At 47.5% G+C, this 25,344-nt stretch overlaps 1 protein-coding gene across 10 annotated transcripts in view; it reads right to left on the bottom strand.

Annotated features, from left to right (window-relative positions):
• Positions 1-25,344, bottom strand: part of MASP1 (MBL associated serine protease 1) — a 72,911-nt gene that overhangs the window by 4,057 nt on the left and 43,510 nt on the right. For 4 of the 10 annotated variants that reach the window (XM_028843574.2, XM_077991191.1, XM_077991189.1 and 1 more), the window contains 3 exons: positions 20,070-20,207; positions 18,039-18,113; positions 10,676-13,144 (listed from right to left, as the gene is read on the bottom strand). In XM_028843574.2, the coding sequence (XP_028699407.1) occupies positions 12,261-13,144; positions 18,039-18,113; positions 20,070-20,207 (1,097 nt within the window). In that variant the 3' untranslated portion in view covers positions 10,676-12,260. Of the gene's footprint in view, positions 1-1,605; positions 1,792-2,694; positions 2,809-6,033; positions 6,214-10,675; positions 13,184-17,978; positions 18,114-20,069; positions 20,208-22,933; positions 23,973-25,344 lie in introns of those variants that run through there. The other 6 variants (XM_077991190.1, XM_077991192.1, XM_015132432.3 and 3 more) reach the window with 4 other exon arrangements.

Below are 25,344 nucleotides of genomic sequence, written 5' to 3'. Positions count from 1 at the left end.
TTAGTTTTCTATTCTGTCCCACCCTCAACCACCTGAAACTTAGGGTCCATGAGAGCATAACCTCATTCTAGGTCACTGCTATATCGCAATGCCTATAACAATGCTGGCACATAGGAGGTGCTCAATCAAGAATGGCGAATAAATACAAAAGCCAGCCTAGTCCACTATATGCTATGCTGCCTTTAGCAAGCCCTCCTCTCTGCTCCCCTTCTAAGCCTCGGTTTTCCTGTCCTTACAATGAGGAGGCTGGACTGGTATTCTCTAAAACCCCTTTCAGACTTGACATTCTAGGAGTCTATGAAGTTGGTAAATCTGGGGGGCAAGGTGGAAGTGGGTTGAGCGCCGACAGAGCCATTATTTTCCTGTTTGAAAAAGAGCCTGGACACTGAAAACAGTGTTGGGCCTAAAGTTAGAAAACCTGTACTATATCCCCAGATCTGTTTCATACAAGCTGCATCTCGGATGAGTCACCTCACCTTGCTGACCTTTCGTTTTCTCATTTGTAAATGAGGCTACAATGCCACCTTGCAAGGCTTGCATGGTTCATAAATAAGTTAATGAACATAAAGCATATGGCACATGGTAGGCACATGGCACCCAGTGAGTCAAAGCTAGCTACGTCTGTGCCTTTCCTGTTGGTTCAGTTCCCCTAAATACTCCTCAGATGACATCTCAGCCATTTTCCTTTTGAGCTAAAGGAAGTGAACTATGATGTGGCACCATGGAAATTGAATGAAAAGGAAGCCAGCTGGCATGGGTCGCCTATGTTTAAGTATTATCTCAAACATGGAAATATCACAGCCACCACATGGGATAGCATCTCTGGTTTAGAGGTAAGAGGATTGAGGCTTAATGAAGTTAAAAAAGAAGTTAAATAACTTCCTCAAGATCACCCAACTGGGAAATGGTCGCAGTGGGGTTTGAGCCTGTGCTGAGTATTAAGCCATTGTCCCCCAGCTGGAGACTTTCCCTTCTACACTCTGCTTTGTGGCACTAGGGATGACTCTCTGAAGTGGGCAGTTCTACTTTGCTAGCTGGTTTCCTGAAAACAGGGGGGCACTTACAGAGAGGCAGGAAGACGTGCTGTGGCTGTTGGCATCAGCCCTAGCAGTGGTTTTTCACCCCAGTAGTGGCCATTGTTTCCAGCTGTTTTCCTTAGCACATTAGACTCTTCTGCAGAAGCTCAGGTTCTGGCCCCATAGGGCCCCTTTCCAAGCTTCTCGTTCCTAACTCCAGGTTCTTACCTATGTTTCCCCTGCCCTAGGGTTCGTGGTTTCTTCCTGCAGGTACCATCTCTATGATCTCAGCTCTTCCCTTTTACTTCTCCAATCCTCCAGTGCCCTATATTAAATTCTCTCTGTTACCATAACTAGTCTAGTTTTTGTTTTTCTATCTGGACCCTCAGGTCTGACTGTTTACTATGTGCTTCCCGCAACTTTTGCTGCCTTGGACCCAGTTCTGACTTGGCTGTTTGAGGGGAAGCAGCTGGTGAGTCATGCAGATACTATCAGCTGACTTAATTGGCACCAGAGCTTCACCAACATGAAGACGGACTCCCTGTGGAGGCACCAGCTGCCCTGCAGAGGTGGAGGTGGAGGAAGGTACCTTCCTGCTGGGGTCCCTCGGGCAGACAGATGGGCATCACGAAGGCATTCAGCACTGGGCTCTCCAACAGCTCCACCAGAGCCACGTCATTCTCGAATGTGCTGGGGTCATACTGGGGGTGGAGAGTGATGTGTTTGACGCCGAGATGCTGTTCATTTTCATCTGACTGGAGCCTCCAATGCTTGCCTGGGCAAGAAGACGACATGTGGGGCATGGGGGCAAATGGGGGATAAGGTCACACCTTGTTCCCTGTCAGCCCCCACCCCAGCCCCATCCAGCCATGCTTCTAGCCTTAACCCTTTCACTGCCTTCACCCACCTTTCCCAGACATCCCGCCCTGTTGGTCATTCTCTACATACTCTCATGGGTTCCCACCTCTGTCTTTTCTCAGGAACTGATGCTGTTGCCTTGTAATGCTCGTTCTGATGCCTGCTGCCACATGTTCAATCCATATCATCACCTTCAGTGCCTGGGTCAAACATGACCTCCTCCACGTAGCCTCTCAACTCTTGGGTTAGAAGTCTTTCCCCTCTGAACTCCCATGGCACTTTATCTGTTCTTCTTCTATAATACTTACTGCTTGCTACTTTCCATTAGAGGTCTCTGTGCTCATATCTTAGTCCTTTATTAGACTGTAAGCTCCCTGTGGGCAGAAACTAGGTCTTGATTATACTGTGTCCTTAGATCCTGGCATAGTGTCAGTAGATAAATATGTGTGGATCTGAACTGAATCAGCTGGTGGTCTGATTTTATAAACAAGAGAGGAAGTCTGGATTGTATATGTATGATCCACTTGAAACCAGAGGTTCATGGAAACCTAACAGGTCTTTGGAAATTATCTAGACTGGTCTCCTCATTTTATTGTTGTGAAACTGAAGCATAGACTTCAATGCCTTGCTCATGGTCATGTGTCTGGAGAATCATATTTTGCGCTTGGACTCAGGTTCCTGGACCTCCATCCCAGGTGTCCTGCCTGACAAATGAGTGAGTGAGTGAGTGAGCACACACTCTTTGTAAAGGGCCAGTCGGTCATCCCATTCCCAGAACCACAGCTGGTTTCAGGAGTCAGCTTGCCCCTCACTCACTCACCCAGGATGATTTTGAAGTCAGAAGGGCTGAGCAAGTCTGAGTTGCGTAGGGTCGGATCTTCTGGATCGAGCGACTGGTGGAGGCAGTGTGCGGCGGTCACAATCCAGCTGGAGCCTGGGGAATAGAACACATGTGCCATCGTCCTGCACTGCCCGGTCTTGCCTCCCTCTGTCTTGAGCTGAGGATCTTCAGACTACTCCAGGGGACCCCTCAAGACCTCGAAAATGTCCGTATTTCTCTCCATTGTATTTTATGGCCCCCAACTCAAATGCTCATATGATCCTAATCGGAAGATATGGGGATTTAAACCTGTGATTTTTACCTGCCTTTTACAACCGAGGCCAGGACTGAACATTGTAAACAGGATTTCAGGGATTCTTTAAGCCTGTGGCATTGGTGAGAGCCAGAGAGCCCAAGGTGGGTGCACAGAAAGCTTGTGGTCAACTGGCTGCTTCTCAGGCCTTGCTTCTCAAAGTGTGTTCCCTGGACCAGCAACATTAGCATCACCTGCAAGCTTCTTAGAAATGAAGACTCTTAGGCCGGCCCCACCTCGGATCCACTGAATCAGAATTTTCATTTTAACAAGACTCCCCAGTAATTTGTATGCACATTAAAGTTTAAAATTGACGAATCAGAAGCTAGCTACACTGACTGCACATTAGAATTACCTGGAGAATGAAAACAGAGAAAATCAGTGACTGCACCTATATTTAAACCATTTATGTCATGGGGGTGGAGCCCAGGCACAGATAATGTTTTAAACATTTCCTTAGTTAATTCTATTGCTGCCGGGGTGGAGAATCACTGCTCTGATCTAGACCTTTCATTATATAGACAGGAACCCTGAGGCCTGGAGAAAGCAAAGATGTCCAGGGGCACCCAGCAGGTTGGTTTCAGGGTCAGGGCCAGGTCCAGACCCCAGGGCTCTTGATAGTCAGCTTAGTGCATTTCCTGTGTCTCAGCTGGCATCTTTCTCTGGATGGACAGGCATCTGCCCTTCGTTTAACGGAGGGTCAGGCTTCCATTCACCTCTTATGTGGAGCAGATGACAAGCCCATAAGTAGCTGAGCCCAGAGACATATCCAGGATGAGCCAAGCAGAAAGAAAAGCTCTAGAACATGGGGGTGGGGGAGGCTGAGTATCAGGTCAAAGTTCAGGGTCGAGGGCAGAAGTGCTTAGTCCCAGAGCAGGTTCCAGGCTCCACTTTATCCTCTCAGGAGCAGCTATGTGCTCCTGGGTCCTGGCCAGGGCTCCACTTAAGTCACTCTTCTCTGCCCTGGGCCATTTTTTGATCTCTGCCAATGTCCAGGACCAGATTTTCCAGGTGGGTCAGGTGGGCCGAGGTACCCAGGTTAGGAGAGCCTGCCTTGGTGTGGGACTCTGGGCTGTTTAGATGAACCTAGGGGTGTGCACTGGCCAGTTCAGAGATACAGCTTGGCCTCCCAGCTCTGCAGATCCCGCTACCCAGGCATCAGTGTGGGCATTAACAAGGTGCTTTCCCCTTCCTCTGTCCCTCAGCTGCTTTCCTGTTTCTTCTGCCCTCTCCTATCCCTCCCTTGCTCTTTAAGACTGAATGATAGGAGGTAGACAGAAGTGATAGATCAGAGGTGCTGCAAGGAGTACGAAGTGTGAGGGCATTCCAGCTTGGCTGGGGGTAGAGAAGTGAACGTCAAACATTTTTCAAACATAAGTCATAGGGAATAAACACACAATGAATAACAATACATGGTGGACATTAGTGGACTCAAAAACTCAAGGTTTGTCCTAGCTACTCGGGAGGCTGTGGCAGGAGAATGGCTTGAACCCGGGAGGTGGAGGTTGCAGTGAGCTGAGATTGCGCCACTGTACTCCATCCTGGTGACAGAGTGAGACTCCGTCTCAAAAAAAAAATCAAGGTTTAAGAAAATGAATTCATTCTTAAAATTAGGTGCACACAATCCATCTTTCTTATTTGCCCTCTAACAAAATTGGAGATGTCTGGTGAAGCAGAGTCTTCCCTCCCCTTGCCCTTGCTGGCAGCTCATCCTCCACACCACCCTGCTTCTCTCCAACTTCCCTTCAGGTCCCTCCTTTCCTGGCTTCTTCTCTCCTGGGTATCTTGTGCCCTGCCAGTACCTCTTCCTCTTGTTGGATTGCTCCCTTTCATTTTTCTCTTTACTGTCATCAATCCTCTATCTTATTTTCCAGGTGTCTCTCAGTGTTCCCTGTCTCTCTCTGTCCTCTCCATTGTTGTCTTTCCAATTCTGGTCCTCTGTTTCTCTTCCCTTCTCTCCCTTGGTCCTTTCCCTGACTCCGCTCCCACTGCACTGCCCTCAGCCCTTTCTGGCCCCTTAATACCGTCCCTCACTCTCTTTGCCTCTCTGGGGGACTCCTTTGAGTGAGACCATTCATCTTTGGGCCTGTGAGAATTTAAGGATAAATTCCTTGCAGAGTAGGGTTTTATGTAGCCCTGGTGCTGTGGCTGCAGCTCTAGCCCAGGCCTGGTGCCTTGCCAAAGGGATCCCAGCCCCAGAACTGTCCACCCTGGTTGGATCTGGAGGAGGGTGATGCTGATTGAGAGGCATGCCCATCAGCCTGGGAGCTGTCCATGCAGAGATGGGCCAAGCCAGGCCTTCTTCCTCGGTGGTGGGATCTGATGCAGAAGTAGATAGCCTAGATTGCTATTCAGCTTTCTTTTGACATCAGAAAAGGAACAGACCTCAGATTGCCTGGACCAAACTGTGGCAGGGAGAGCCATCAGCTGTTCTCATTCTTGCTCCCACTCCCACCCACATTCCATTACAAAGGTGACAGTCCTATTTCCCAGTGTTATTGAATCTGCCTCCTTGTTTCCATCCCTCATGCCCTGTTCTTATTCTGAGGCTATGCCTTCTCTCCCCGCTACTGCAATGGATGCTTCACTGATCTCCTGGCCTCCAGTTTCACCCTCCTTTTTATCAATGCGGCCTCTGGAGAGAACTTTCCAGAACATACTTATCAACTTAAAGCAGCATTCAAGACAAGATAGAAATTCCTAAGCATAGCATTCAAGGTCTTTGTAAATCGACCTTTCCTGATCCCCAAGCGTGAGTTTCCTGGCTCTCCCTGACCTCACAGCCCTGGCATGCCCTGTCTTTGACCCCCATGTACTGTTATTCATGGTTGAGAGACTCCCTGACTTTGTCCTTCCCAGTGCCAGAGACAGACCAGGATCCAGTCTAGTCGAGAATTCTTTCTACCATACTGCACCCTGTACCCTGATGCTAGTGTGCACAATGACTCGCAATGAAGAAACCTTGGTCAGTCTCTAAGGAGGGGGTTTCAGTTCCTTAGCTTCCACCTCTTCCACCTTCTCCTTACCTAGAAGGGAGCCCCCGCAGAAGGGCTGCCCATTCAGGTGTGACAGCATGGCAATCCAGGGAGTGGTACCCTGCTGGGCTGGGCGTCCATTGAAGATCCTGGCCATCAGCTTCCGGGAGAACTTGGGCAGCCCACACACTGCATCCAAGGGAGGGAGGGAGAGACAGATCAGACTCTGGACTATATCTTGCCCACTGCCAGAGCTCCCAACTCATCACCCTGTTAGGAACATCTATTATTTTTGCTCCTCCAGCATTAATTGACCTTCCTGATAATAGCATCTCAATCTTTCTTTGGAGTCTGCACTTTCCCCATTCTTAGGCTATGCAGTTAGAGTTGGATTGATCTCACCTCTGGTTTCAGGGATAGAAATGTGGCTGATCAAAGCCATGCACTTTCTGGTCACAGCAATTGCTCAGAGATGGGAATGTGACCTTGGCTGGACCAATGAAAGCCTTACTTGAGAATTTTGCTAAGCATATTAGAGAAGAGAAAGTCATTCCCTACTGGAGTTGCCAAGCTATTAGCCATAAATCCAGATCTGTCAACAATCATTTCATTAAGAGCCTACTGAGACTGATGAAGAAAAGTGGAGCTGACAGTTGAGGGGCAAAGAGAGAGAGAGAGAGAGAGAGATTGCACCATAACAGTTGAGCCCTTTGATCTAATCATACGTGAAGCCTTTTGGTACAGCCTTTTCAGTTAGATGTGCCTATAAATTACCTCTCTTTTTTCCCCTTAAGCTGCTTATGTTGGCTTTATGTCACTTACTAATGAAAGAGTCACAGCTAATAAGGAATCATTATGCTCCATCCAAGGAATCTTGTCTCCTAAGAGAAGCCCTTCCTCAGGGCCTTGTGGAGCTGAAGATCCTCACCACCACAGTGTCTGCCTGCTCCATCCCATTTTCCACTGGCTTGAATTGACACACATGCTCCCACATACACACTTTACAACTGAATAGCCCTTGGAGACCATCTGGTCTATCCCTCTTATCATTCAGCTAAAGAAACCAAGGCCCGGAGAAGGAAATTGACTTGCCAAAAGGTATTCCATGAGTTAGTGGCAAGACTATCAATCTAGGTCTCCTGACTCCCAACTCTGGGCTTTTCTTACTCTGGCCAGCCCCATAAACTTTTAACTATGTGGCTTCCCAGAACACTCATAACCCAAGCCCCTGGATCCAGGCAGTTACCTGCTACCTTTTTAGCTGTGACTAGGCTGGAGAAAATCACAGATAAATGCTCTGCATCCACAACCTTGATGCAGCCTCAGCATCTCCCAGCATCATTCTACATGCCCACAGCCAGCTTCCCCAAGCTAATGTCCTGCCTCCATTCCCAATAGACTCTCAGAGCCCACTGAGTGGGAACTCCCTGAGTGGGAATCCCACTGAGTGCAAACCATCCTCCTCACCATCTCTTCTCCCTGTAAACTTTGTTGTCTTCAGAACTAATTTTTCACTCTGGATCTCTTAACTTTTGAACTCTTGGAGACCTGGCCTTGGAGATTATCACCCCTCTTCTGTATTTTTCATCTCTCCTTATTCTATGCCTCTAAAACACAGTCAAGACTTTTCATCCTAAAAATCAGCTTCCATTTCCCCGTTTGCCATTCATTCCACAGTCTCTCCTACTCCTCCCTTCTATAGTAGAGCTTCTGAAAAGACGAGTTGACACTCCTTTCCCACATTCTTCCTCCCCCTTTGGAGCTGTATTCAGAAGAAGAAAGTGCCATGTACTGCACAAACTTGGAAATAGGCAGCCATTTGAATATTTAACAGGTCTACAAATAGTAGATGGAAATAAAATGTCTCTGAGACCATAAATGGAACTTCAACCATGATATCTACATACAGAGTAGGATACTATTTTTCGAATCTTATCAGATACATTTTTCATCCCTAGGAATTCTCTGTGCACTGTGGCTCCCAAGCCACTGAAGCTGGAGCATCCGTGGTTTTAAGCAAAGGCTGGATAAGGCTTTGACTTGAAAGAGCAAAGCAGAAACCAAAGTCTGGAAAGACAGACTTTCATTTTGAAGAATCAGGCTTTATAGTAAGAATAAAAAATTTGTAGGTTTCAAGGAACCAAAAGATGGAGAACTGAACATGTAATTTTTACCACAAGGCTTACAGAAGATGCAAGGGCAGTTTCCTACCTCTGAGAAAAGAGCTAAAAGCCCATCCTGGGAGACTGAGAAGGCTAGAGAGAGAGAGAGGAAGGAGGGAGTACAGAGAGAGAGAGAGGGCTAAGGAAGAGAGAAGTCCTAGAGACTTGAAACTCACGCATGGAGCCTGCTGCCTGCATACCCCTCAGGGATGACAGTGGAGACTTGACACCTATCCTGGGGAACTTCCTTCCTGGAGTCCTTCATTGGGACTCTTAGCAGCATTGGGTGCTGTTGACTACTTCATCCCTCTTTACAGCTCCTCCTCTTGGCTTCTGAAGCACTTTTCTCCCTGTGTTTCTGATCCCTTCCCTTTTTTTTTTCTTTTCCTTGGGGCCTCTCTTTTCTTCATGCCTTCTGTGATGCTGGAGTTTCACCCATTCGGCCCCAGGCCTTGGTCTCCTTTTCTTATCTGTAAATTTCCCGTAGATGATGCCCTCTACCTCTATGCCATCATACTACCCATGTGCTGATGAATTTCAAATCAGTGTCTTTCAATCTGTCCTGTCCTCTAAAACTCACCATTCTTTACTGCTGACTTACATTTCCAGCTGGTTGCTCATAAACTCTTCCAACTCAGTGAACCAAGCCCGAGTATCCACCCTTCACTAACCTTCTCCCCTTTCTTATTCCAGATGTCTGCTAATGTCTGAATCAACCACGTCCTTGTTGCCTCTCTTTTCTTCAACCTCGTGTTCAATCAGTCACTAAGCTGCTGGTAAATCCCTGGGAGAAGGAGAGGGATATGACTCCCCGACTCCATGTCACAAAGTGCTCTGTGTGTAACCTCGTCATGCCTCAGTACCTCAATATGTCACAACATAAAGTCCAAGTATCTAAAGAAAAGCAAAAGTTGGAAATGTAATAGAACATGAGACACGACAGCCCTTCAAACCATAAAGTGCAAAGCATAAATATGCTCTTATTTTCATTCTCAATAGTGTAAAAAGAATGGCATTTTCATTATGGTACAAACCAAAAACAAAGGCAAACCATGAGTGCGTCCCATGGTGAGACTTCACTATCACATGCCACTCATGCTTGAACTTATCAAGAGATGCCTATAGGCCAAGCCCTGCTGAATGTACCACTTAAATCGATTTAAACTGCCCCTCGTCCTGTCTGCACTGTCACAGCCCTATGGCTGGTGGGTCTGCACCATCCCTCATCAGGACAGTTGCAGTAGTTGCATAACTGCTTTCCTAGCTCATCTCCTTCCTTCCACTTTCCACACCATGCTGCCCACCCTCAGACCTACTGAATTCAAATTTTCCAGTGGGTGAGACCCAGCAATCTGCATTTTTCACCAGCACCCCAGGTGATTCTCATATGCCCCAAACTTAGAGAATCACTCATTTCAGGACAGTTCAAATAGAGTATGCCTTTAAAAACTCTTCCCACTCAATGCCCACCGCTCTCACTTTAACCATGGCCAGCTTTCATGCTTTGAAAGCTTTCATGCTTTTTTCCACTCTGCCCCTTCCCTCCTATCTCCCATGCATCCTTTGAAGCCTCTGCAAAGCTATTCCAAGCCCCTTCAGCTGTATGAAATAGCCCCTTCTTTAAGTTCCTATAGTACTTAAATCTCTGTTCCTTTTACATTTAACTTCTTTTTTTTTTTTTTTTTTGAGACGGAGTCTCGCTCTGTCGCCCAGGCTGGAATGCAGTGGCCGGATCTCAACTCACTGCAAGATCCGCCTCTCGGGTTTATGCCATTCTCCTGCCTCAGCCTCCCGAGTAGCTGGGACTACAGGCGCCCGCCACCTCGCCCGGCTAGTTTTTTGTATTTTTTAGTAGAGACGGGGTTTCACCGGGTTAGCCAGGATGGTCTCGATCTGCTGACCTCGTGATCTGCCCGTCTCGGCCTCCCACAGTGCTGGGATTACAGGCTTGAGCCACCACGCCCGGCCTACATTTAACTTCTTTTGCCTATTTAAGACCTATATGCACATAAGCTTGTCTTGCATGCCAGTTTCAACTCTTTGAAACTGGCACTAGAAACTAGCTGGCACAGAACATGTTCTCCGTGACGCTGTAGTTTCCTGAGCAGGACTCATAGCTGGTTCTGCACTCAGCGTGTGGCACCACGTGTAACTTAACATACTGCAGGACATCTGACAAGGTCTGCATGCCGCTGCTGCTGATCTCATCCAATGTCACATTGGGACTGGAGATGCCCTAGCTGGTCACCAGGCCCAGCATGTAGGGGGCCGGGCCTTCAGGCTCAAGTCCTTTGAAGGCAAGGACTTAAATGCCAGGCACTTAAACGAAGGAACAAGCAGCCTCTGAGAAGAAGACCCATCAATAACCAAATCCTTTCCTCATTACCTCTTGGATAACGTCCAGATACCAAAAGTTGTACTTTTTCTGCAACAAGGGAGATTTTGGTTTCATGAGGAGGCCAATTTCTTTTCAAAAAAGTCAAAACAAATGAACACACTTCCCCAACAATAACAAAACCTATAGCCAAGGCTGTTGGTTATCCATGAGGGTTTATTTCCACTTTAGACCCCTGATGGGAGCAACAATGCAGAGGCCCTTTACAGAGCGGTGAAGCATATCATATAAAAGATACAAAATATAACATCTTTACATGTGCCATTCATAGACATAGGAGTGTGCTTTGACGAGCTGGTTGGAGAAGTGGATACTTCCCAGTCATTCCCTCTCAGGGGCTTCTCTGGCTGTCTTGCTCTGATGGAGATTTCCAGGACAGAGAGCTCCAGGTAGAAGGAGGACAGTCAGCCCTGTGAGGGCCAGAGAGGCTGCTGGCAGTCAGGGAAGCTCTGAGTGCTCCAGCTAGAAAGACCCTGCAGGGGACCTAATACCCTCCTATTGCTGATGGAGAACCAGAGACTCAGAGAAGGAAAATGATTTCCCAAAGGTTATACAGCCAGCTGGGAGCAGAGCAGGGACTAGAACCCAGGACTCTTGGCTCTTTTCACTGCCTGCCATGGGTGAGCCTCTGATTCCTTTGACTCTGGAAAATGAAGGAGTGGGTCTCTCTGAACATTCTGTGGGGTGGATTCTCCGCCCAGCTTATGCCCTAGGGATGCCAGGCAGCCTGGCAGGATTTGGGTGACTTCTAATGTGCCCACCCCACTCTTTCTTCCATTTTCCTGCCCAAAAGCACAGCAGGTGTGGGTCTTTTCTTTTCCCAGGTAATCAGCTAAGTCCCCAAATTTGGGTCTGGGGTTCAGGTAGTAGCCTTTTAGATAATATATTTCAAGGCTGAAAGATTGCTTTGTGCTTGTCTGGAGCAGCAGGTGTGGACATCCATGGTGTCAGCTGGTATTTCAAGGTGGCATATGGGCCCAAACGTGTTCTGAGTTGACAATGCGAATTTAAGGGCTTGGTGAGCCTCCCGCTGCTATTCTGCTCCCACCAGTCAGCACAAACCTTCCCAACTTTCTCCATGTCCTTTGAAATTCCTTTAATGGGGAACATAAGGGATAAGGCTTAGACTGCAAGAAGCTTTTGGGAGAGAAACCCCAGGCAAGAAAGTTCTCCAAGGGATTACACTAGGAGAGAGGGGCTTGGCTATGAGCCATCTCCCAAAACCTGAATGCTCTTCTCCTAGAGGAAGGACTAGGCCAAGGCTAGTCCCAGAAGGCAGAGCAGGACAATATACAGATGCAGCATTCAGTTCAATGTTAGAAACCATTTTCTAATAGTCAGGTCCAAGCTCAGTCATACCAACAGTGGAACCGATGCGTTTGATAAGTGGTCAGGAGTGAATAAAGGCCACTGGGATAAGAAGTATGGCCTGGAGAGGAGTGCTGGGATGGCCTTGGTTTAGCTCCTGCATTGTGTTACTGGGGAGAGTGAGGCCCAGACAGGGGAAGAGACTTAGACAAGCTCAGGAATGCAGGTCTCCTGCCTAGAGCCTTTTCCTATACCACACTGCTGCCTCTCACGGTCCTGGGGGCTCTCTCTGTAGGAGAAGCCACCGCTAGGTCAGTGTGTTCCATTCCATTTGGTCTGATAAGTAATGTGGAGTGTGCTGTCGGAAGTGCAGTGTAGCTTCACTCAGGGGAGGCAGGCCCTGAGGAAGGAAGTCAGCTCACCGTTCCACCTGGGGCTCTGCCTTGTGGTGAGCCCATCTGCTCCCACACCCAGTCCACATAGTTGGAGACCTTTGTGTAGACTCCATAGACCTGCTTGCTGCCACATTCTTCAGGTCCCCCCCAGGACACCAGGCCTTGCACCACCCAGCGCTGGCTCAAGTCATCAAGGATGACAAAAGCCCCACCACTATCTCCAAGGCACGTGTCTTTGCCGCCCTCATAGTAGCCAGCACAGAACATGTTCTCCGTGACGCTGTAATTGCCTGAACGGGACTCATAGCTAGTTTTGCACTCAGCGTGAGGCACCACAGGTAACTTGACATACTGCAGGACATCTGACAAGGTCCGCGTGCCACTGCTGATGATCTCATCCACTGTCACATTGGGATTGGAGATGCCCCAGCCGGCCACCAGGCCCAGCATGTGGGGGGACGGGCCTTCAGGCTCAAGCCTTGGTAGGCAGACAGGCATAACGTGGGGTCCCAGGGGCACGGGCTCCTGCAGCTGCACTAGAGCTATATCGTGGTTGTAGTTTTGAATGTTGAAGTCTGGGTGGAGCACCACTCGGGCAGCTGAGCTGTTGACTGCCCCTGATTTGTCCCGCACATCATGCAAGCCCAGGTAGACGGTGACATGCTCCTTGGAGACTGGTATCACTGTGGTGTCTCTACGCTGGGAGCGCAGTACATGAGCTGCTGTGAGGATCCAGGACTCAGAGAGCAGGGCCCCACTCCCAAACCACTTGTCGTTTGGCACTCTCGAAGTGTCCTCCACCACTATCAGGGCCTGCCATGGGAAGAGGCCGGGCTCAGCATTTCGGCCCCCGATGATCCTCTTGACCAGGCTTGGCAGGGAGCGGGAGGGCTGACCACACTCTGTAAGGAGAAAGAGGGAACAGGGACAAGAGACAGAGACTGGTCAGGTCAGCCATATGACAGAAGCCACAAAGAGAAATTCACGTGTCATCTACTATAGATTATGCCACCATGGGACCCTAGCCTGCCTGGGTCATCCTAGCCTGGAAGAGCTCTACTCAGGGTCATTTTGGGTCTACGTCTCTCTAGGCTGGCGCATCTCTAGTCTGGCTCTTCTGTAGCTGGGACCCTCTCTGGACTGGACCACTCTGCTCGGGCTTTCTCTATCCTGAACCACCTCTGGCTAAGACCACCTGTGACTCGGACCATTGACAGCCATCTATTTCTAGTAGTGGACACTTATCCCCTTCCTTCTCTAGAAAGGCAGGTCTTATTTCAGAAGTTGTCCATGCTATGGGAACCTAGAAAGCTTCTGAAAGTTTTCTTTCCATGGGGACAGAGAGATGGAAGGAACCTAAAAAACCATCTAGCAGGCCACAGCAAACGCTAGACTGGTAACAAAGATGCTGGAAGTCTTGACCTGGCTTTTCTCTTCCATTTCCCTTGTGACTCTGAGTCAGTAAATTTCCCTCTCTGGATCTCAATTTTTGATCTGTCAAACGAGGCATTTGGTCACAATGATCTCCAGGGATCCTTCAAATTCCAGGGATCCTTTAATTTTCGTTTTATTTGCCTTAGCCATCACCATTTTCTAGGTGAGTAAACCTCCTGAGTTTGAGTGACTAGCCTAAAGGGATACGACTCTTAAGTCAGATAGCAGGAGCTTAACTAGATTCTAAGTCTAGTATCCCACACTAACTCAATAGATATTAAGACCATGGGCATAGGGCCTTAAACCTTTTCTTCTCTGTCCTAAAAGAATCTTGCTATAAATTGGTACCCATGGATTAAGGCCCAGGGCATCCAGGGTTGGGGAAAGATGGCATAATCTATAAGCAATGATGCATGGACCCTACTCTGGGCCACCCATCATTGCACCCAGGAGCTGTGTAGTACCTTTAGGGGAAGGAGAAAGATCTGAGCAAACTTCATTCCACTGAGTTGCACCCTGAGCATGCACATGCACCACCAGCCTCCTGCAGCCAAATGCCTCTGGCCCATGAGCAGGTCTTCGGCACCAGGCCCCCGCTGGCTAAGAACATGCTTGCACGGCCCTCCCAGGCACGGTGCTTGGGTCTTGGAGGTAGACCCACTGTGAGTGTGGGCCTCCTCCTGGTTCCAAATGGCCAGACTACACTCCTTGGCCTGGGCGCTTTTGACAATCCTTTAGACACCATGGAACATTTGAGTTTTCTTGGCAACTTTGGGAGAGCAGGCTTTTAGCAACCTAATGCTTTTCAGATGCTCTTCTTCCTGAGGCCAAATGCTTCTTGCTTGATCCTGGGGCACCCTGCCATTCACCCCAGGCCAGATGTGAACTGGTCTTTGTAACTCTCTGTGGCCTGGCCTTTCAAAGTTGAGGGTCAGCCTTCCAATTACAAGTAGCAAACTGCAAGGCAACATCTCAACGCAGCTCTGTGATTGGTCCTACATATATTTAGTGCTTCAAGGCCCTCATCTGGTAAGGGACACGTCTGTGACTTGGTCCATGGTCACAACAAAGCCAGTACTAAACGGTACCCCAGTGGCACACTGCAGGTCACAGATCAGATCTGGAGAAACCTTGGAGAACAGCTAATTTACAGATGGAAACGGGAAAGTTCAGAGAAAGCAATGACTTACTCAGAGTTGTTAGAGGGAAAGCCAGAACTCGAGCTTGTTTGTCCTGAGTCTAGCTTCATATCTCCACTGAAATCTGTTTTCTCCTTGATGTGTTCTTGTCCTTTTAAGAGGTTGAATGATGCAACAAGCCCTTGGGAGAGCTCATTGAAATGGGGTCATTCTTATTGGCTGCTGCCATTCCCCACCCAGTCTTTCCTGGGAGAAAGGAATCTTCTTGAAATGTTATAGCTTTGGCTATGCTGAAGCCAGATTTGGGTTCTAGAGGATAGTGGTTAGTGAGGGAGGGTCTTTAAAGAAAAATGTGATGCTCTAGGATTCAAGGTATCTGAGGATGGCATAAAACATGACCATGGTAAAAGAATGGCTCGGCATTGCTTATGTTGCCATCAAAAGTATTGAGTTCACCTTTCAGCTCTGCCCCTAATTTTCTACAAGTAGCCTTGCGCAAATCACTACACTATTCTGATACTTAGTTTTCTCATTTATAAAATAAGGGGGCAAGTAATATTTGCTTAGCAGGCCCCCTGAAATGGTGGGCCTTATGACAATAGATGAGATGGCCTTCTCCATCCTGGCCTGCATCCTGGTTCAATCACACAGTGTTTTGCGAAGAGAGACTTTACAAATTTCTGGCCTGGTTCAATGATACACCATGGTTCTGCCCAACACTTGGTGTTAAAAAGAATTTCATGACTCATTGTATCCAAGATGCTTTGTACTAACATAGAGGATGATGACCATTAAAAATCATAGAATAGCTGGGCGCAGTGGCTCATGCCTATAATCCCGGCACTTTGGGAAGCCGAGGTAGGAGGATCACCTGAGGTTGGGAGTTCGAGACCAGCCTGACCAACATGGAGAAACCCTGTCTCTACTAAAAATACGAAGAAAAAAAAAATAGTTGGGCATGGTGGCGCATGCCTGTAATCCCAGCTACTCGGGAGGCTGAGGCAAGAGAATTGCTTGAACCCAGGAGGCAGAGGTTGCAGTGAGCTGAGATTGCACCATTGCACTGCAGCCTGAGCAGCAAGAGTGAAACTCTGTCTCAAGAAAAGAGTCATAGAATATCACAGGTCTCTTGGTCCTGATGCTTTACTTCTGAGGTATGGGATCCCAGACCCAGAGATGTGAAATTACTTACCAAAGATCACAGTTAGGAAATGGCAGCATCAGTATTAGTACCTAGGGCCCTGACTCTTTGCCCAGGGCTTCTTCCCCTTCCTGAGGTGGCCACATGGCTTTCCAGCATGGAATCTATCCCTAGCTTTCTTTGGCTCACATAGTCTTTTAGCAAAATGGGGATTAGATCCTCTGGTTTGCTACAGCTCCACCATTCCTCTCTTCTCTGAGGCTTCACTGCCTGGAGTCCTTGGGTGTACTTCTGGGCAAGCCTAATTGAGGTAAGTGGAATCAGCAGAATGGGTGGGATGAACATTCCCTTATTCCACATCCTCATAAGTTTTTCTTAGAAATAAAGACCTCTTATGTGAAGCCTTCCTGGTCAGTTCTTACCCCTCCACTCATAGACAACCAGACATTGTTACTTCCTTCTTCTCTGGGATCCCATAGCACCTGTGATGGTCAAAACCTGACTCTCAAATGCTAACACATTCTTCACTTCTTAAGGATGAATAGTAGACAACTCCATAGCCTTCCATTTTAGTGTCTAATCTGATATGTAGAAGCCTCCTGATATGGTTTGGCTATGTCTCAAACTGGCTATGTCCCATTTCTCTCTTGTCTGCCACCATGTAAGATATGCCTTTCACCTTTGGCCATGATTGTGAGGCCTCTCCAGCCATGCGGAACTGTGAGTCCAATAACCTCTTTTTCTGTATCAATTACCAGTCTTGGGTATGTCTTTATCAGCAGTGTGAGAACAGACTAATATACCTACTGTGTACTGGTATACCTACTTTATACTGTATACTGTAGGGTTACTGAAATGTACCGTTAATATAATATACTACGTCAGTTTACCCAACATTCTCATTCAGCAAAATACAAATATCACCCAATGCTTAACCATATTGCAAATTTCCTGCTGTTTTTGCAAACATGCAGATGGAATTAGACAAGGCACTTAATTTTCAGTATTCCTCAATGCTGTCTTGAGTGATTGCGTCATTAAACTACTGTCATTCTTATTTTTTCTAAAAAAAAATTACCATGTTGTGAATATTAAATTTAATTTTTTTGTAGATTATTTGTTTAACCCTAGAGTGTGCATTTTGGGGTTATACTTTTCTAAGTCAACTTGAGTAGCTACACAGTGTGATTGCAGTGCAAATCACCCATACTATTTATTTATTTATTTGTTTATTTATTTTTCAAGACAGAGTCTAGCTCTGGTGCCCAGGCTGGAGTGCAATGGTGCAATCTCAGCTCACTGCAGCCTCTGCCTCCTGGGTTCAAGCAATTCTCCTGTCTCAGTCTCCCGAGTAGCTGGGATTACACATGTGCGCCACGACGCCTGGCTACTTTTTTTTTGTATTTTTAGTATAGATGGGGTTCCACCATGTTGACCAGGCTGGTCTTGAACTCCGGACCTCAGATGATCCACCCGCCTTGGCCTCCCAAAGTGCTGGGATTACAGGCGTGAGCTACCACGCCCGGCCTATACTTTTAATGCTAAAGCAAATGTCCCCAAAATCTGTATGCACAGTAACACTTCCTGTCACCACCAAATTTTCTTTCCATTTTAAAGTGGAGTCAGTAAGTAAACCATGGGAAAGGCAGCAGTTGGAAAGGCTTGACCACATTGCTGTTTGGAAGAAAGAATTTCTCACTCTGTCTTATCATGATGTTGTTTGTCTTATCATCTCCTTGATAGCATGGTGAGTGCTTGAGGACAGGGTACCCACTTTTTCAATTTCCCTGGCAGGACAGCAGATGCACGCACAAACTGTGTTCTATGAAAAAGCTTGTGGCAAGGACACAGAGAGGGGACAGGAGGGCTCTCAGAGTGACGGAGCAGGCAGAAAATACAGGCTGGTTTGAGAAGGTGTGAAGCAGGGCTTCTCTGACCCTTAACCTTTTGAAGACGCCTCCCAAAAAGCAACCAAAGCATCACCTCCCCTGTCCCCCATCTCCCTGTTAACAGCCAGAAGACCTGGGGTCCTAGGGCCTTGGATGGAAAACCATGAGGCAAAGGATTTGGAGGGTGAGGTACCTGGAAGGCAGGTGGGCAGGCTTCTCCCCAATACTTTATTCATCCAGACTCCTTGGGCAGAACAGGTATATATACCTGGATTAGTGAAAGAGGTTAGGAGAAAAGGGAGAAAATGGTTGATTTGCAGCACATGGAAAATAGATCTGGGTACGTAATTTCTCTCAAGTGAGTTATTACAAAAGTCCTCCAAATGGTCATCTAGGCTCAGATACGATTGTCTCTGAGCCTAGATGTACTAAGAAGAATGAGGAAGAAAGTGGAGGAATGTGGCAGGTAGTCTCTGGGATATAATCCTCCAAAGGGGCCAATTAACCTCCAAATGTCTTCAGATACCCACAGGGGTACCATCCTAGTCCTTCTATCAAACTCCCTTTGCAACCTGAAGGATCTTTCTAAAACGGGAATCTGACCATGTCCTTTCTTAGCTCAGAATCACCAATGGCTGGCTGTCACCCTCAAAAATAAACACCACGCTCTTCAGCATGGTGTCTGTCTAAAGCTCTGGGGAGTCCCACTCCTGCCTGGCTGAGGGCTGCTCCCCTCCCCACCCCACGCTGCCCAGGTCCTGGAAGGCATTTCCCCCTCACTTGTCACAAAGACCTGGGCTTACATGGCTCTTTGTTGCACAGATGCCCTTTCCTTTCTTCTCCATTTGACAGACTCTTTCATAAGCATACATTTGTGACCACCATCTCATTGGAGTTTCAAAATAGCTCTAAGAGCTTCATCACTGTTCCTTCTTTTAAAAATGAGGACTTCGGGCCAGGTGCGGTGGCTCACGCTTGTAATCCCAGCGCTTTGGGAGGCCGAGGTGGACGGATCACTTGAGGTCAGGAGTTCAAGACCAGCCTGACCAACATAGCAAAAGCCCGTCTCCACTAAAAATACAAAAATTAGCTGGGCATGGTGGCAAGTTTTTATAATCACAGCTACTTGGGAGGCTGAGGCAAGATAATTGCTTGAACCCAGGAGGTCGAGGTTGCAGTGAGCCGAGATCATGCTACTGCACTCCAGCCTGGGTGACAGAGTGAGACCCTGTCTCAAAAACAAAAAACAAAAAAAAAAAATGAGAAGGAGTTGGAGGCTTAGATGAGTCAGGAGAATGTTCTCAGGGCTTGCATGCCAGAGAGGCAGAGCTGATGGGCCCTCCTTTCTCCCTGAGAGCTCCTTTTCTGCTAGGGACTGTGAGTGCGTGTGAGGGGGTGTTGGGCTGCCACAAGGCAGGGAGAGGCGGGTTATGTCTCTAAGCCATTCTCCTCCCAGTTCCTCCCAAACCCCCAGTGTGGCCAAGGGACAGGTTATTGCAAGTCCTTCACCCTCTGGCCAGTGTGCTGCTGCCCAGTCCCTGGGGCAGCCAGGGGTCTCTGCCAGGTGGCATGGATGAGGTCTGGACAGGGACTGCTGTAGCTGTGGCTGTGCTTGAGCTGTGGTCAGGGGATATGTTGGGCTCCCTGAGGAGGCAAAGGATCTGCTCCTCACTCCCCAACCCTGCCTGGACCCCTGTCCATATCAGCGGAACAGGTCTTTGAAGGAAGGTCCCTTACCTGCTGACTGGGTCTGGCCTGGTGAGATGTTGCCCTCACCCAGAAGCCAAGGCAGAGACTGGGTGAAGCAGTAATACTGGCCATTTTTTGGAAACCCCAACTCAGCCTCAGACCACATGAAGGAGTTTAACTTGGGGTATTCCAGGCTTCCTTTAGCGTCTCGTTTCTTCCCTTAGTTGTGTCAATGTGTGACTCCTTCACGCTCCCACCAACAACTCATTAGTAAATCAGTGCTAGATTTAAAGTTAAAAACAAAAAAGCCTGGGTTTTGGTCTTGAGACTGTTTCTGCATCTCCACATGGACACAGTAACACAAGCTCATGGAAAGTGAGAACCTGAGGAGATGTGTGAGTGACACGTTTTGCATTATCTGGCTCTGCACACTTATGAGCAGTTCTTCCTTTCAGAGCTGCCTCGGCCTCCAGCCCAACCCTGAGGCCCCGAGAGTGTGAAACAGAAGTGGGGTGGCTCAGCATGGAGGGCTTACCTGTGATATTGTTGAGCATCTTGTAATAGGGCTCCTGGCAGGAGTATCTGATCTCAGACTTGTATGTGGTGAGGTTGTTCCTTGTGGAGAAGGTGACCAGCCCGTGTTCCAGCTCTCCTGGGGCTCTACAGTCTACAACTGAGAGAGAAGAAGTGAGAACCCTCGACTGCCTTTTGCTCATCTTCTTCTGGCTATCTGATGGATCTGTGTCATGCAGATGTACAGGTTGTGCACTGCACACAATTCCAGAAAGCAATATTATAATGCCTCTGAAGGGTGCCCCTGGGATGTGCAGTGTACAACCTGTGAAGCTACCAGTGGTCCTGCTTTTGAGGTCTCTCCCATTCATTATGGTACTACTGTGTGGTCAGCTCACCTGGCCAGTGTCAATTTTGGGTAGGAGAAGGTCTCCTGAGGTTTAAACAGACTCCAGCCTCTTACCCACCAGGGCCTCTTTCTTTGACTTCTAGTTTTATTGTACAATCCTCTCTGCCTCTTCTGCCCAAGGATGAAACCCTTGGCTTAGCGAGAAAATTATAGCTGACGTAAACCAAATAATCTTTGTTCTTCTAGTCCCAATCCTAGGCTGAATAATAGCAGCTAATATGCTCACATTGGAGTCTGGCACAAAAAATAAAAAAAAAACCCAGCTCCTGTATGAGTACACAGCCCCACCCTGCTGCCTCCCCAGGCAGCTTGCTTGGCCCTAGAAACCAGGAGGCAGGGTTGGAGGCAGATCAGCTTTCAGCCTTCCCCTGTTCATTTTCTACAATTGTTGATGGCCAGATGTTGGAGCCATAATTCCCAGTACAGGACATGACTAAAGATGCCTGCTCCTCAGAGGTGGTCTTTGGGGAGCTTTCCAGTCCAGCTCAGTCTTAGGGGAGTTGTCAGCACTGATGGAGCCCAGGGTGAGTCAGCTGAGAGTCAGGGCATCTTTTCATGGCCACATCAGAGACTCTGGACCCAAATTTGTCAATCTTTTCATTCTTAAGAAAATCCTAATCTTAGGTATAACAGCCTACGCCAGAGTTGAAGAATCATAGATGAATCATAGACTGTCACAGCTGGAAAGAAACCTGAAGTAGGCAATCTAGAATGTTCTCTTTATTTTATCTATGAGCCCAGAGAGGAGATTTGACTTGTCTAAGGTCATACAACAAGTTACTGTCAGAGTGAGAGCAAGATTTGACCTCAAACCCAGTGCTGTTTTAGTAAATGGAACTAGTAGTTCTTAAGGATCTGTTTTCCAGTTAAATGGCCTATTTTAGCTGGCCAATGGTGGACATCAATTGTCAGAATTTCCAGAGCCCTGGTAAAATTTCCAAAGTTCCATGTCCTCCTGAATTTTACCTGGTCATTTTGGGAAATAGTGAGACGTAATTTACCCCTGAGTGCCATTTAGACATTGTGATTTTGACTTTAGGACTCCAAATTCATCTTTTTGATTAGCTAGAAAGTCCACTCAAAATGTAAATAATTCCAAGTCCCTCCAGGTTGGAGGAAAAGATGAAGGAAGGGAGGAAATACAGGTACTTCTTATCCACAAAGAAGGCAAACCAAGACAACAGGTTTTGTCCTGGCACCCAGTCCAATTACCCTGGACAAATCATCTCCATTTGTTTTGATAACCCAAAAGTAGAGACACTCTTCCACTTTGTGAGGTAAACGTGTGCAGCTCAACACTAGGATAATGACCAATAATATTTATTATTTAAATACTATAAACAGTTTAAACTCTGCTAAAGCAGATTTTTCCTCCTTTTTTAGAAAACACCATTGACTTGGTACCTAGGTATTGGCGTTACTCATCTCCCTTAACTTTGGTCCAGCAGTTTGTTTTGCCTAAACTAATCTCAAGACCTGACCACCTAGTTTAGGAATTCCAGGGTTGGCCTTAGCATGGCTAGATAGTGGGGTCCTCGGAGCCTGTTATGTGGCTGATGCTGGCGGAGAGATATTATCTGGGTGGAGGACCTACTTTCACATCACTTCAGAGAAGTAACTTTGTCCACTGATACAGCTGGCCCTACAACTGGGTAGAGGGGGTGATAAATAGTGGAACATAGAGGGTCTTGGCAACGTGGAGGGGCACACTTTCTTCCCAAATCCATAGTGGCAGGGAAAAAGCCATGTCTCTCTGGGACACGGAAGTGACTTTCCATCACAAGAGGCCTTGAGCAGGTCTGTCTGGCACAGTCAGCACACACTAGACCCTGCTTCCGCCGTTGGCCTATGCTCTTTGCTTTAGGAAGGGTGTTACCCTTTTCTGTAAAGTCCTGTCTGGCCAGATCCGCACTCTGGAATCAAAACACCCTTCTCTTTCCCCTTGCCTTGGCGGTACCGCCCAACACCCTATCTCCACGGTAATTCCTTGCTGCCACTTATTTTCCTCCAGACATACCTTGCTTGACCTGCAGATCCAAGTGTGCTTTGCTGTATTGGGGGGCTTCCTAGAGAACGATATGCAATCAGATAATCCTGGCACTCAGGCCTGGGGTTTTGGGCTCTAGCCCCTTCCTTGGCCTCATCTTCTTTCCTCCCCTCAGTGTACCCACCCTCCAAACACCAGCTCCTTCAGTGTGCTCCCCTGCTGCCTCCAGCTCCCAGGCCTTGCTGGTGCCATCCCTGTTGCCCAGGGCACCCTATGTCCATGCTCTGGCCACCCTGGAGTCTTGATGAAACACTGCTTCTTCTTGAAAGCCTTTCTAATTCTAACTGGACAGGGCTGCTTCCTTGTTTCTTTGATGGGATGTATCTGATGTTGTCTGCATCAAAGCTATTACAATTATTTGGGTACATATCAAATCTTCCTCTTAAATTCTGATTCCCTGTATGGCACTGAGTAAGATTGCTGTTAATACTTTGTGGGTTTAAAGACATTTATTCAACGGACACTTGTCTTTAGTAGCCAGCCCATCTCTTCTTTCAGTGGTGGCTCTAGCCAAGAATGGCACCTCGGTCTCCAGACTGCCCAGGGTTCTCCCCTCACCGCACAGCCATTTAATCACCAAATAGATCGGGCAGTCCATTTAATGCAAAGTTTCTCTGACATGTGTACCCAGATCTTCAGACGGAAGCAGAGATTCCAGCTGCCACTCCCCAGCCCTTTCTCTGTCACTGTTTAGGACCTGTGATGTCCCATGGCACAGAGCTGGGGCTACTGCTTTCAGGTGTGATACCTATCTTTTTAAAATTTTTAATCAGCGAATTTTAAGAAACATAGGACTCGTAAGCCCCAGAAGACAGAACCTCTAATGATGACATTTCAGCCCCATGCTAGGTAGGGGTAGAAGGGATACTTTTGTGAATGAGAAAACATTCAGATTCTCAAACATCCACACTCTGTGAGTTATTATTTGCTTTACCTACTCATGGTGGTTAAGAAAGCAGCAACAGGTAACACCTTCGGATTCATAAAGTCACAGGCAGTCTGGCTTATTTAAACTTGACATGTAGAATGGATTAGAAACCACTTTGATCTGGTCAGCCTGAGGCCACATGATTATATATTCAATCTTATGTCTCTAAGACCAAGGGCATTTTTTTTTTTCCTTTGAGAAGAGCACAGTCCACTCAGAGGTGCTAAAATAAATCCCACATTTTTTTTTTCATTATTTTCAGGAGTAGTGTTTGAATGATGGGTGAACCCTCAAGTGGCGAATTTGTTTTCACACACGTAGCAGCTTCAACTGCTGAGATCATGTTGCCTTGTTTAGCACCCATTCTAATCCACACTGAAAGGGGCACGGGAGTGTTGTTGGATGGGGAGGGGTGGTGCAGCTGTGGGCCCCGGGGGTCTTGGGAGTGATCCATTTCTGGATGTCTGCATTGTGTGGGGTCTCGTCATTCACTCTGTCACTTGCTCTGACTTGAGTTCGCTCTCCAGATCGATTTCGTTTTCTGCCACTATGGTGAAGATCAAAGAGGGATCAAGAGATACAGAGGAAGGAAGCAGAGAAAGGAAGAGAAAGAGAGAGAGAGAGAAATTAGCAAGCAAAGCAGAAACAGTTTATGCAGGAAATACAGAAATCACTTCACCAGAATTGATTAAGAATGCATAGTTTAGGTACAGCCAGTGCGAAGAACAGTTTGGGATTGTGGAATCTGTATCATTCTGAGAATTTGCAGAGTCATACATCCTGGCTCATGAGGATTATAAAATTCTGCCCTGGAGGGAGCGTTGCCTGCATCTGGTCCAAACCCTGACTTGACGGCATTCAGAGTAGAACAGGGCTTGTCCAGGGGCCACCACAGCAAGGTGGAGGCCAGAACAACAACCCGTAATTCCCAGCTTCTTTTCGAGTGCACGTTTCTTTACCACACAGTGCACACCCCTTGTCTGTTTCCAGCCCTGTACTCCATAATCCCTGGGGACTCTCAACTCCTCAGTCCTGTCCTTGCCTCTCCCCTAGGACCTAGCCCAGTGCCTGGTATAGAGAGATGCTCAATAAATACCTGAGTAAGCAAAGATGCTGGGTATGCCTGAATGGGAATTCTGATCGTCTTAATCCAGCCTATTTTGGGAGAATAGGGTCATATGATGGAAACAGTTCCTCTTTACTACAAAATGACAGGGTGTTCTGTTGTACGCTAATGTAAGTCAGAAAAAAATATTAGTCAGGGAAAAATTATTAATGTTTCCTACTTTCCAAAAATATGAATGAGAGAAACAAAACCACTTCCTAGTGAGGGGATTGGGTTGGGGCGGGAGATGTTTGTTGATCTTTTGCACGTTTCTGGCCCTCCATGGGTATGGTATGTATATTAACCCAGCTAATCCCCAAAGCAATCTTGAGGGTGGGAAACTGAGGCCAAAGAGTCTGAGTACACTGATCAGGGACTCTCAGCTGGTAGAGTCTGCATTTGAATCTAGAACTTCCTAATTCCAAAGCCTGATTCTATCCAAAACACCTCATATTCTCCTTTACCTTCTCCTTCTACATGGCCCTTGCTTTGTTCTGCAGAGTGCTTTGCTTAGAACCTAGTCACAGCACTGTGCCTCGAGCCTGGGATTGGAGGAGGTGGTGACTGTGGCCACCAGCACTTGAGTTCCGCCATGCCTGGACCTTGTCTTTTCCATCTGACTTCCCTATGGAACTCTGCAGAGGCATCCAGTCAACATTTGTTGAAACATTTTGTTAAAGTCATAAAATGCCCCCTCCTTCCCCACGCTAGGCTCTGACCCCAGCCACATCATAGGAAAAGGAAAAATTTCATCATATGAAAAGGAAAAGAACAAGCATATTTTACTTCAAAGTTCTTCCTGGGATTT

The sequence above is a fragment of the Macaca mulatta genome, chromosome 2 (genome assembly GCF_049350105.2).
Source record: "Macaca mulatta isolate MMU2019108-1 chromosome 2, T2T-MMU8v2.0, whole genome shotgun sequence".
Lineage (NCBI taxonomy): Eukaryota > Metazoa > Chordata > Mammalia > Primates > Cercopithecidae > Macaca > Macaca mulatta.
This window is presented reverse-complemented; position numbering and strand designations above follow the sequence as displayed.